Source organism: Phyllostomus discolor, chromosome 12 (assembly GCF_004126475.2).
Source record: "Phyllostomus discolor isolate MPI-MPIP mPhyDis1 chromosome 12, mPhyDis1.pri.v3, whole genome shotgun sequence".
NCBI classification, from domain to species: Eukaryota; Metazoa; Chordata; class Mammalia; order Chiroptera; family Phyllostomidae; genus Phyllostomus; species Phyllostomus discolor.
This window is the reverse complement of record NC_040914.2, coordinates 24,193,604-24,206,583: the sequence shown is the minus strand read 5'-3', so window position 1 is coordinate 24,206,583 and position 12,980 is coordinate 24,193,604. Positions and strand designations below refer to the sequence as shown.

The 12,980-nt window shown below is 53.2% G+C and overlaps 1 protein-coding gene across 1 annotated transcript in view; it reads left to right on the top strand.

Moving 5' to 3' along the window:
* The first annotated feature begins 782 nt into the window (after positions 1-782).
* LOC114510659 (leukocyte immunoglobulin-like receptor subfamily A member 3) overlaps positions 783-12,980 on the top strand; it is a 21,060-nt gene continuing 8,862 nt past the window's right edge. Inside the window, exons 1-10 of the mRNA XM_036012647.1 lie at positions 783-831; positions 1,046-1,081; positions 1,255-1,539; positions 1,695-2,000; positions 2,227-2,508; positions 2,820-3,119; positions 4,733-4,855; positions 5,430-5,482; positions 5,860-6,021; positions 6,101-6,125. Of these exons, the coding sequence (XP_035868540.1) occupies positions 783-831; positions 1,046-1,081; positions 1,255-1,539; positions 1,695-2,000; positions 2,227-2,508; positions 2,820-3,119; positions 4,733-4,855; positions 5,430-5,482; positions 5,860-6,021; positions 6,101-6,125 (1,621 nt within the window). The remainder of the gene's footprint in view (positions 832-1,045; positions 1,082-1,254; positions 1,540-1,694; positions 2,001-2,226; positions 2,509-2,819; positions 3,120-4,732; positions 4,856-5,429; positions 5,483-5,859; positions 6,022-6,100; positions 6,126-12,980) is intronic.

Genomic DNA, 12,980 nt, shown 5'->3' with positions numbered 1-12,980 from the left:
TCTCAGAACAGCCTAAGCTCTTTCTGGTCAAGGACGCCCCACTGCCCACAGTCTCTGGACTGATCCCTGCTCATGCCTTGGGTCAGCCCATCCCAGAGAAGGATGCCCTCACAGCCAGGACCCAGGTTGCATGATTGTCATCCTGTTACTGAACCTCACTGCCTTGTTCTTTCTCCCAACATGGACAGTCTCACCAGACTGTAACTGATCTGTCTGCTGTCTACATATCAGCCTGTCTGTCTTCATTCCTCTGAGCCCTGTGAGTCCAAGGACAGAGTCCAGCAGCTTCAGCAGTGACTCTCCAGGGCCTGGCACCAGGACTGCAGAAGGTGACTGCTCACCACATGCTGCCTGATGGTCTGGCCAGTGGGAAAGAGGAAGAAAGACGGCACTCACAGGGTCTCAGTAGAGGGAAGTGACTTAAGCAAGGACACAAAGGTCAAGAAAAGGCAGAGTCACAACTGGAACAGAAATTAGGCTGTTGCTGAGTCCTGCCTGGTGTCCTCTACCCTCATGTTCTGGGACAGGTGTCACCCTCTGGATCTGGGTGTAATACAAGGTGGGTGCAGAGCCTGTGGGGTCTGCTGAGACTCAGATCAGGCTGAAATCTCCAGAGCTTGCTGTCTTCTCAGTCCCATCTTTCAGGGAGGGGCTACTTCCCTTCTTGCCAGGCCACTGATGAGGAACCCATGACCTGTCACACAGGGCTGAGGCTGTGTTAACACATCATTCATTACTCTGTGTTGCCGCTGATTTTATACATTGTCTGCGCACTGGTGACCATGACAGGGAGCACCACGACCCCGACCCTCACCATCCTTCTCTGTCTCGGTGAGCTTGGGGGAAAGATAAGGGATGGGATCCCATCATCTCCCAGGTGCTGGTTCCAAGGGGACCCAGGAATGATGACTCTCAGTGGGAACACAACTTCTAGGGAAGAAGAGGTGGCTCATCCCGAACCCTGACCTCAGGACTCAGGGGCCTAGAACAGGTCAGGAGCTTCTGTGTGGGGGTGAAGGAAAATCTCACAGGGACTCTCTTCCAGGGCTGTGTCAGGGCCCGTGGGACCAGGTCCAGGCAGGTGAGTCCTCCCCCAGAGCTCCTGCTTCAGCACAATGATGCCCCTGGGCAGCTGGGGGACACACAGTGGGTCTGGACTGGTGGTGACCAGTGTGGGATGGGGCTTGGAGTGACAGGTGGAAAAACTGAGGGCATAAGGACCCTCCTGACAGTGCAAGTCTGATTCCTTTCCAGAAGTTTCCCCCAAACCCTCCATCTGGGCTGACCCAGGCCCCAGGGTGAGCAAGGGGAGCCCTGTGACCATCTGGTGTCAGGCGTCTCTGCAGGCGGATTCCTACATTCTGTATAAAGAGAGGGGCTCTCAGCCCTTGGATACGAGGATCCCAGAGACCTCCAGCAACAAGATCGGGTTCCTCATTCAGTCCATGAGATCACAGAATACAGGGCTGTACCAGTGTGCCTACAACACTGGGCATACACTGTCTGAGAGGAGTGAGGCCCTGCTCCTGGTGGTGACAGGTAAGGGGAACCCGGGTCTCCTCCCCACTGTGGGCTCCTCTTCAGAGAAAGAAGGGGACAGACTGTGGCTTTAGAGGGGCCACACCCCTCACAGCACACACCTGGTGAAGGTGGGGTGATGGTCCCCTTTAACTCAGATCCTCCTTCTCCCTCAGGAGAGCACAGTGCACCCTCCCTCTCAGCCCAGCCAGGCCCGGTGGTGAACTCAGGAGGGAACGTGTCCCTCTTGTGCAGCTCACAGTCCCCATTGGACACTTTCCACCTGTTCAAGGAGGGAGGAGCTAAGCAACTCCAACACAGGAAATCAGACCAGAGATCCTATGCTGGGACACGGCAGGCTGTCTTCCCTGTGGGCCCAGTGAGCTTCTCCCATGGGGGGACCTACAGATGCTATGGTTCCTCCAGCTCCAACCCCAATGTGTGGTCACAGCCCAGTGCCCCTCTGCACCTCGAGGTCACAGGTGAGGTGGCCCACACTTGGCTTCAATTCTTTCCTGTCCCCAAATAACTGATCTAAACCCTGTGCCTAGTAAAACCCTTAGGGTTGTGGGGTCACTGACAGGGGTTTACCGAGAACAGAACCATAGGTAGGAGGCTTAATGAGGGACATGTGAGAGATCTCCCTGGAATCCCTGTGTGTGTGGTGGGTGTGTGTGTCCTCTGGGTGACAATGACCCTTCTCCCCAGGTGTATACAGGGAGCCCTACCTCTCAGCCCAGCCAGGCTCCCTGCTGCTGCCTGGAGACAACCTGACACTCCAGTGTCACTCAGAGCCCGGCTTTGACAGATTTGCTCTGACCAAGGGTGAGGGGCTGACACTCCTCCAGCGTCTCTATGGGCAGCACAGCCCCGACTTCCCCCTGGGCCCTGTGAACCTCACCCATGGGGGCCGCTATAGGTGCTACAGTGGTCACAACCTCTCCTATGTGTGGTCAGCCCCCAGCACCCCCCTGGACATCCTGATTGCAGGTGAGGAGTCCTGCCCTGCCCCACCCCCTGTCCTGACTGCCTGCTCAAGGCTCAGGCCTAGGTTCACCTTGGTGTTGATGGGGTCCAGGTCAGGGTCCTTGACCAGAGGCAAAAAGGACAGATGTCTACGGGAGGGAGTGAGAAAAGGGGAGTGAGGTACATGGAAAAAAAGACGCCCACTCAGAGGGACTGAGAGGAGCTGAGAGGGGTCATAGTCAGCATCCCTGGGGAAGGACATGGTCCCTCAGCTCAGGGACAAGGGCATGGGGGGAGGGGTGACTCTGCACACATCACAGCCCTCCTCTCCTCAGGAATGTATGGGAAACCCTCCCTCTCAGCCCAGCCAGGACCCTCAGTGCCCTGGGGAGCGAACATGACCCTGCAGTGTCACTCTGAGGTCAGGGCTGACACCTTCCACCTGCACAGGGAGGGGTCCCTGGATCCTCCCCAGCAGCTTCGTCTGGAGGACAAGGCTGGCCCCTTTCAGGCCAACTTCACCATCAGCCCTGTGACCTGGGGCCACCATGGGACCTATAGGTGCTACAGCTCAAACAGCTCCTCCCCCTTCCAGCTGTCACAGCCCAGTGACCCCGTGGAGCTTGTGGTCTCAGGTGAGAAGCCCCAGCCCTCTCCTGTGTCCTCATGGTCAGTTCAGCATCCTGTTCCCCAGGGTAATTTTAGGGTGAATACAGAGTGACGTGGTCTCTAAATGACAGTCACCCTGAGGGGACTCTCACCTCCCAGTGGGATTTGAAACTCCAGAGCCACCCCACCCTGCCTCAAATTCATCCTCATCCATTAGGCCCAGACAGCTTCCTGGGGCCCATGGAGGCTGGAGAGACCTTGGGCTGAGCAAAAGGAGGAAAGGTCGGGGCACCCATCCCAATCCCCCTCCTTCTCCCAGAGAACAAGAGACCAAGATAAGTGTGGTGACTAGCAGAGGACTTGCTCCCAGAGAGAACACTACCCTTGCTGGCATGCTTATCTCCCAGGGAGGCTGTGGTCCAGACAGAGATGCGGGGGGGGATCATGAGGCCCCCATGGCTGTGAGGCAATCAGCTGATGGGTGGAGGTGGTCATGGCAGAGTGATTTGCTACGGTCCCACCCAGGGGAGAAGCAGCCAGGCTGAAGCGGGGCAAAGGCAGCCCCCACCACTCAACCCATGCTGAATTTCTAGAAGGTTCCAAAGATGAAGCATCCCTCAGCACAGACAGGCCCTCAGATCAATAAGTGAGAGTCTCTGTGAGGAGGTGGAGGGTGTGTCCACGGGGACAGAGGCTGAGTCCTGTGTAAGTTCAGGCTCCTCTGGAGGCTCTGACTTGGACACGCCCTTCCCCTCTCTGTGCCTCAGTGTCTCCAAGTGTAAAAGGAGAGAACCATGGCCCAGAGCTTAGATTTCCTTCAGTCTGTCTCAGACCTCCTGGGAGGGGGCCTCACAGGGAAGGCACGGAAGACATGATGTTATGGGGACTGTCCCCTCTGTAGCAGGGATGGTGACACTGTGCAGGGAGGGACAGACAGGACAAGTTCTGGTAACATAAGTCCTTTCCCTCAGCTCAGGTGCTCAGCTCAGAGGAGGGAACAAGGGCTGAAGTCAGACCTGGTTCAGGTCCCCGCTCTGCTGCTTCCATTGTGGGCTGAGTGGTCCCTTCTCTTCTCTAAGTGTTGGGTTCATGTCTGTTCATCTCTGGTCCCCTGTTGCTCATAGACCTGCAGTGATGTTAGGTGACATAAGGGCCTCACAGAGCTCAGGAAGGACAGGACCTTCAATCAGCCCAACCTTCCCAAAGGGGCATCAAGAATGTACAGAGTAGATAAAATCCCAGGAGAGAAACAGCCCATCCCACATCCCTGACCTTCTCGTGTCCCTTCAGTGCTGTGGGGCAGGTGATAAGGAAGGGCCCTGAGCTCCAGTGAGACAGGACAGGCCCCTGCAGGTGAGGAGCCCAGAGCTCAGAGCTCATGTCCCCCTGGGGCAGCAGGAGGAAAGCACAGGGAACCTACAACCCAAGGTCCAGTCCCAGCCCTGCCCCAGCCAGGCTGGGTGACCTGGGACATGTGGATAACCTCTCTGAGTTGCAGTGGACTGGTTGGGGGTCAGCCATCCCTGGTGCACGAGGGCTGTGAGGTTAGAGCAGATGAAGGACAGACCCCAGCACATGCCTCACACACAGCAGGTACTGATTAAATGACACCTTTGGCTCATTCACCATGTCACTCCAGCCCAAGGTCTCCAGTGGTCCCTGAATGTCCTGATCGGGGTCTCGGGGGCCCTCATCCTACTGCTCTCCCTCCTCCTATTCCTCTTCCTCCGACACCAGTGTCAGAGCAAAGGCAGGACATCAGGTGAGTAAGGGACGGGGTGACCTGGGTCACAGGAGAGAAGGGCTCAGAGCACCTGGCACAGGAAAATCAAATAGATGGAGAAAGTCCACTGAACAACAGATTTATCCAGAATCTCAAATCAGAAATCTGGAAAGAATACATTTAATGTCAGTACATGTATAAAATTTCAGGTAATCTTTTGTTGTCTTCGATGTCCTGAAATATGAAATACACACACGACCCTGTGTTAAGGTTTCCTTCTTTCCTCGGGAATCACTCAAGAAGGGGCTCCTACCTCCCAAAGCTGACACTGCCCCTCTTGACCAGCCCAGATAGAGGCTGATGCCCAAAAAGCTCCCCTCTATGAGAGGAAAGGACAGCTACCCTGTGGGAGGGGACGCAGGGACTTCAGAAGCTGATGGGGGAGGGCACAGCCTGGGAGAGTGTGGGAGTGAGAGGTGAGGACTGATATCCATAGCATGACCTGGACCCTCACCTCACCCCTGGGTTAGTGGCCCATCTGGGAGAAGGCTGGTCTACCGACCTGAGAACTCAGGGACCCTGCCAAGAGACCCACCCCATTCTGTCTCAGCAGATGCTGCCCTGATGGACCCACAGCCTGGGGAGGGCATGGAGCTGAACCCTCAGGTGAGACTCCTGCTTCTGTCCAGGCCACCAAAGACCTTCCTGTTGCCCCGTTTACTCCACTGGTCACTTCCATTGGGAAGTAGAATTTGTGGTCTGGACGGGGAACAGAGAAAACAGCAGGTGCAAAGGTCCAGAGGCAGGACATGATGTTTCAGCCAGATGGCCCATGTAGCTAGAGCCGAATGAGCAACAGAGAGTGTGTTCGGTTAAGAATCAGAACCATAGAAACTTCCAGATGCCCAAGACTCAGGAAGTCCCTCCAGATTCCATCCTGAGAGTGACTTAATCTGATTTAAAGTTTAAATCATCAGTCTGGCTACATGTGGAAAATTGAATGGAATCAAGGAGACGCTGGTTCCCTCTCACTGTCTCTGCAGCAGAATGGGACCAGGGACAGCTCCAAGGAAGTGACCTACACCCAGGTGAACTGCAGATCAAGACTCAGGCAGGGAATGGACCCCTCTCCTTCCTCTCTGTCAGAGAAATTGCTGAACATGGAGGGCAGACAAGCAGAAGAGGACAGACAGATGGACAGACAGGTGGGTCCTGTCCTCTCAAGGCCCTAGGCTTCCCCAACCCCAACCATTTTTCACCCCTCTCATTGTCCCCCTGCTCCAGGCTGCTGCATCTGAAGACCCCCAAGGTGTGACCTATGCCCAGCTGAACCTCTTGACCCTCAGACGGGAGACAACTGCATCTCCTTACTCCCCATCAGAGCAGCCCCCAGATGAGCCCAGTGTGTACGCTGCTCTGGCCATCCACTAGCCCTGGAAGGACCCAGACCCCACACTCCAGGGATAGGGTCTGCAGGGACCCCAGAAGGCACAGGAGCTGCCCCCTAAGGACACTCAGCAGGGCTCCAGCCAGCCGGGTGACCTGACATCCACCCCCAGCAGCTTCTGGGACCCTCTGAGAGTCCCCTGATGATGCAATCACAGATAAGTAATATCTATACACTTTGGAATCAAAGCAACAGACTTCTCCAGAATTAATGTGTGTGTCCTGGCTGGTGTGGTGCAGTGGATTGAGGGCTGGCCTGTGAACCAAAGGGTCACCAGTTGGATTCCCAGTCAGGACACATGCCTGGGTTGCAGGCCAGGTTCCAAGTGAGGAACATGTGAGAGGCAACCATACATTGATGTTTCTCTCCCTCTCTTTCTCCTTCCCTTTCACTCTTTCAAAAAAAAAAAGAAAGAAAATTTTTTTTAATTTTTAAAAAGGGTGCATGAATATATACTGGATAACTATCCCAAGCATGCAGGTGTCTGATTTCAGGAATGAATGGATGGTTTTAGAGTAAAAAACTCAATTACTGAAATTCAACATTAAATTCAACATTAAAAGAAGATTACATCAACAAATGCAACACTTTTCTCAAATCCCTACACCAATTTATAATGAAAACCTCTTCAGAAATAAAAGGGTATTATTAATCATTTATCAAAGCATCATTCAAACACTTTATAAATGAAATAGTATTTAAGGTAAAAACTTGAAAACTTTTTGCCTGCAATTCAGCCTGGGGCAAAACTGTCACTGTGGAGTCTCACCCCAGCACAGCCTCCACTCATCCGACGCCTGTGCATTTGGCCAACCCAGCCCCACACCCCAGGTTTTACAGGGCGAGAGGGCCTCCCCACACCCAGCAGATGTGACATCCCCACCCCCACAACCTTCCTCTGCAGGCCCACATTTCCTACCCTCCCACCCCGGAGACTACAAGGTGGAGAATCTCATCCACAGGGGCATGGCTGACTTGGTCCTAGCAGTACTGGAGATGCTGCTGTTTCAGGCTCGAGACAGCAAGGGAATGGCACAGACTGCAGCCCGGACATGAACACAGGGCACCATTCAGAGAGGGGGAGCCATGGAGCCCATCTGATGACCCAGGAGTGGGGAAGGACAGTCTGACCACAGGTGGGAAACTCTCTGCCAATTTGTCCAGGGGAGCAGAGGTGGCAGACGAGTTTTGGGGACAGGAAACATGAGCCATGTTCCTGTGGAGATGCCTCTTCCCTCCCACTGTGGGGCTGTCCCTCCTCATCCTCACTGACTCCCCTTGACTGTCCTTCTGTTCTTACCCCTGTGACATGAGGGGCCGCCCCACATGGCTGGTTTGGGTTCACATCTACATACCCCTTCATGCTGGATCCCACTCGTATAAACAAATCTGGTGTCTTCATAACCTGGGAGGGTTTTTTAAGCCGTAAAGAACAAAGTGCTGACACCAGCAACAGCGTGAATGAACGTCAACATTCTGCAGCTAAGTGACAGAAGCCACACAAAAAGATCACATTTTCTGTGACTGTGTTTGTATGAAGTGTCCAGGAGGAGGAAACCCACAGACACAGAAGTCAGGTGGGCTTGTGAGGGGCTGACGAGGAGGAGAGATGGGAGACAGACAGCTTCATGTAATTTGGGGACATGGTTACACAAATTCCTTATTAAATACAACATTAAAGTTCTGGTTGAGACACTGTATATTTACTACATTCCAGTGAATTCTATATTTGAAAAGGCTCAAATCTGTGTTATGTGATTTTACCTCATTAACAAGAAATGCAAGTCAATAGCCATGGTTCCCTGTGGATCCTTATTACCTTAGAAATGACCCCACATCCCCTAGGCAGTTTCATGACAGACAGGACTCCCACTAGGTCCAAGATGCCCTCAGTGCCCAGTGCTCAGGCTCAGCCCCTGGTGGGAGTCCCACCCTCACTCCTGAGTGTGGTGAGTCCAGGATCCAGGACAAGCAGCGTCCTTCCTGTCTCCTCTCAGTCTGGGATCACCTGTCATTCAACCAAGGATGCCCTGTAGCTTCTGATGCCCCCTGAGGACTTGGGGGATTCATAGGCTGCTTCTGAGTAGCCCTTCCTCCCACAGATCTCTCAAGCCCATGTCTTAATCAGACCCAGAAGGAGATGGAGCCTCTTCATGTCTCAGGCTCCGCTGATTCTCACAACACCCGTGAGAGCTGAGCTTCCACCCTTGTCTGCAATGAGGGCAAGGGAGAGGGGAAGTGACTGGCTCAGAACAGATGGTCAATATTGTTTCCCCTTGTCTTAGATTAAAACCTGTGAATTGTCTGCAACTGATGCTTCTGCCCAGCACATAGAGGTGGAGTGACCAGTGTCAGATACAGGGTTACCCCTCACAGAGCAGGGCAGTGAGGAGGCAGACATGCTCAGGGGCCTGGATGGGAGGGATGGAGAGAAGGTCTCCTGCTCACAGAGATGAGGAAGTCAGAGAGAGGAAGTGTGAGGGAGAGACAAATTCACACACTCAGCCAGGACAGAGGGTGGCTCTCACTGTGGGTCAGGGGACAGTGCTGTAATCCTCTCCCTGCACCTCTTGCCCTTCAGTGGGGTGGTCAGTCCTGGGACAGTCCCATAGGCTCCCCAGGCCACCCAGACAGAGTGCTGACATGACCTGCAGGGAGCAGAGGCCCCATGTGACCAGGGCACAGCACAGCCTGGTGACCCACAGCTCTTAGAATTATCACCGTCTTCCTGGTTGAGGGTTCTCTGATCCCCTGTGCTAACCCATAGTGTGCCATGGTCCCTCCCTCACCTGCAGTCCCCACATTCCATGACACCCACCTGTTATGGAGTCTCTCTGTGCTCCATTCTTCTCCTTCTCTGAAACTTACCAAAACGACCCCCACATCATGCATTGCTTAAATATTTTTACTGTCTGATGTCACTAACCAGCACTGCGTGTGTCCAGGGGAGGAATTGGTCACCTTCCCCAATTGAACCTCTACCTGGACAGGGCACCTGCTCAGGAAACATTGCTTGGTTGCTGGGATAGCCCCTCTGTTCTCAACCCCATGGCCTCAGGCTCAGCCCACATCACAGGTTCAGATCCACACCTGGGCTCACCCTCCATCTCTGGTCCACTTTCATGTAGAACATTTTTCTCTTTTATTTTTCACATTAGCTGACTTTGTATGTTTGGGTCAGACAACAAATCATTTTTAAATGACTGGTTAAAATGATAAACACCAGGAACAGTTTGGACGAATGGACACAGACAATGGAGTGGTGGTCACCAGAGGAAGGGGTCAGAGTGAGACAGAGGAGGGTGAAGAGAGTGAAAAATATGGTGACTAGAGATTTGATTTTGGAATGTGAACACAATGCCATATACAGATGATGTGTCATAGAACTGTGTACTTGAAACTTCTCTGATATTTTTAGGATTTCATTTATTATTTTTTTAGAGAGGGGAAGGGAGGGAGGGAGGGAGAGAAACATCCATGTGCCACAGAAACGCGGATTTGTTGCCTCTGACTCGCTGTCAACAGCCCCTCAGCCTGCAACCGGGCTCACAACCCAGCCGTGCGCCCTGAACAAGAATGGAGCAGGGGACCCTTTGGTTCGCAGGCTAGTGCTCAACCCAGAGCCACAGCAGCCAGAGCTGAAACCTATGTAATTTTTTAACTAATATCACCCCAAATAAAGTTAATCTTAAAAGACTAGTTTGGAACAAATAAATCCAAAGTGTCGTGAAAAACACTGCCTGGCCCAGCTAAGGACTGCTCTGTGTGTGTCAGATGATGCACTTGGTGTGGTTTCTCCAGAAACACCATGAGTCTGAATGAGCACACTGGTGTGTGAAATAACGGTCAAGTCATGTGTTTGTAAAGCAGCTCCCAGAAAACACCGTTTGTTGTTTTTGTTTTTGTTTTTGTTTTTCAGAAGCATTTGCCTAATTCCTGGGTGTAAAAGCTTCTTGAGGGCGGTGAGAGCCGCCACCTCCATCTCTCCTGTGCCCCTGTCTTCTCCGCCTCCACTCAGTCCCAGCTGAGCACCTTTATGGACGGGTTGTCGGCGGTGACCAGCGTGGATTACTTCGCCCCGACGAGCTCACGGCCCTCTCCGCGGGTGCACTGAGCGCTGCAGCCAGAAGGGCCAACAACGCTGGCCCCACCGAGAGCCTGAGTGTGCGCAGAGTGTCTGGCCAGGGCCCAAAGCAGTAGCAGCGCCACCCCTGCGGGCCGCAGGATCCTGGCCGACCTTCGTGGCGGGGCCCTGGAGTCTCAGGGAGACGCCACGCCGTCTTCCCGGAACCTGTCCCTCCCTCAACCGGTCCCCGCACTTTGGCGGCGCCGCGGTAGCCAAGAGCCACCGCACTCCCTTCACTGGCTGCATCAGAGCTGCTACTAGTCTTCGCCCCTCACATCGCTTTGGGAACGCTCAAGAGCGAGCGCCCTCTGCCTGCCACTCACCAGCCTGCTATGAGAAGTCCTTGCGCTCTGAGCAGGCCGGCCACCACCAGGTGCACACCGGGAAGAAACGCTTAACCCGCAGCGACCGCCTGTCCAAGCTACAGCGCCGCCACCACGGCGGCTTGCACCATCACTGCTGCGGCGCTCGAGACCCGCAGCACCTCGCCCAGCCACTCGCTGCCTAGCAACCCGGCCAGAGCCCTGCATTCATCCCAGACCCTGCTGGCCTGCAGGGCCCTGTGTAGCCCACCTGGAGCTGACCGGTCCAGAGCACCACATATTGTTGCCCGGATGATAAACCCGGCACTTATCGTTCAGGCACTCCTCCAGCGATTCCCTTAGGGCTCTAAGATGCCTCTGATCTCAAGAGAGCTAGGAAGAGGCCTGCGACTGGACTGAGGTCTGCTGAACCTTGGAGATGGCCATCCAGCATGGGTGGCTGGGCCTGTGTCTGCAAAAGACATGGTCTATTTAAAAAAATAAATAAATAAAAATAAAATAAATAAAATTAAAAAGGCAGAATTTACCAACAACTGGCTAGATACACAAAGATGGGGACAAACACACAACCTGAGACACTGCCACGAGAGGGAGCCAGAATCAGGAAGCCAGTATATCCACACAAGGTCCCAGAACCACAGAACACAAGCAGGACCAACAGAAAGCATCTCTCACCTGAGGGCAGGTGGTGAAGCTTGCAGGAGGTGACTGCAACACTAAATACAAAATGAGAACACAAAACTCCAAACATCAGGAAGATTCAAAATCTATGCCATCTCCAAAGATCATAATAGTGCTTGAGCCCTGGCTGGTGTGGCTCAGTGTATTGAACACCTGACTGCAAATCAAAAGGTTCGGTTCCCAATCAGGGCACATGCCTGGGTTTTGGGCCAGGTCCCCAGTGGGGGAACCATACATTGATGTTTTTCTCCCTCTTCCTCCCTCCCTTCCCCTCTCTCTAAAAATAAATAAGTAGATAAATAAATAAATAAAATATTTTTAAAGCCCCTCAATACTGAACCAAAACCATGGAGATCTGCAATTTACGCAATAGATTATTCAAAAGAAACTCAGTGAACTAAAGAAATGTAAGGAAACTCAATGACCCTTGTGTGGGGAGGGCCCTAGGTCTCGAAAGGCACCTGTCTTCCTGCATGAAGCCCCTCCCCCTGTAGCCATCAGAGGGCACATGAGAGTCACCGCAGAGCCTCTCATTCTCAAGATGAGACACATTCTACAACTTCCTGTGGAACAGGGGCCAGAGTTCACCCAAGTGAGTGTCTTGTTCTCAGGCAAAGCCAGGTGAGTGCCAGAGAGATTGTGCTCCCACTGGCCCAGCAGAGGGTCTTCAAGGCCCTTCAGAAGGGGAGACCTCACACCTGCTTCCCCTGAGGCTCCTTGCTGGTTAAATGCACCTTCTCATAAAACTTTAGCTCCCACAGCTCTGCTGCCTCCCAGTATGTGAGACTCCAGGTGACAGGCGTGAGTGGGAACAGCAGCCAACTGGGAGTTTGAACCATCAGTTCCAGCTAAGAGGGTCACAGGTTGGCGTGTGGAATGTGGACAAGTCACAGAAACATGTCTGAATCACCCCCGGACATGGACAACAGTGTGGGAATAGACTGCAGGAGAGGGGTGTGGGATGGGTGGAGGAGGGCAAAGGGGAGGAAAATGGGACAACTGTAATAGAATAACCATAAAAAATGATTTTAAAAAATAAATATTATTACACAAAATCGATGTGAAGCTCACATAAGATGATGCATGGGTCCCAGAAAACAAACATAATTACTATTATTCACCATTTGCAACTTTGGGGACTGTACCCTCTCAAGATGACCATGAACAAGGAACATCTTATATATTTTCTCCCTAATTGTGGGTCCTTAAAAGGATAAAATTTTCTTGGAACTACATGAAATATAACTCTTTTCTGACTGAGGGTCAATGAGGGACCCTGGTAGGCCCCATGTCTCAGGGGCAGTGTTATTTGCTTGTTGGGCTGGAGAGCCCTGGAGTAACTAAGACCTGGGATGTAAGACCTGGGACGGAGGAGGCTGGGATGCTGCCCAAGGACCCAGCAGGACCAGGCTTGCTAGGGGCCATGGTGTCTCTGCTGCCCGTGGCTGCTGCCCCTCTGCTGTGGGAACCAGGTATGGGCAGGACTGACCAATGCCCCTGGCTTGGGCTTGCTGTGCAGTTGCTCTGAGGAAGGTCTTTTATTTCAGCCCACATGGGAGATTCAGGGGTTGTTTCCAATGCAGAAAG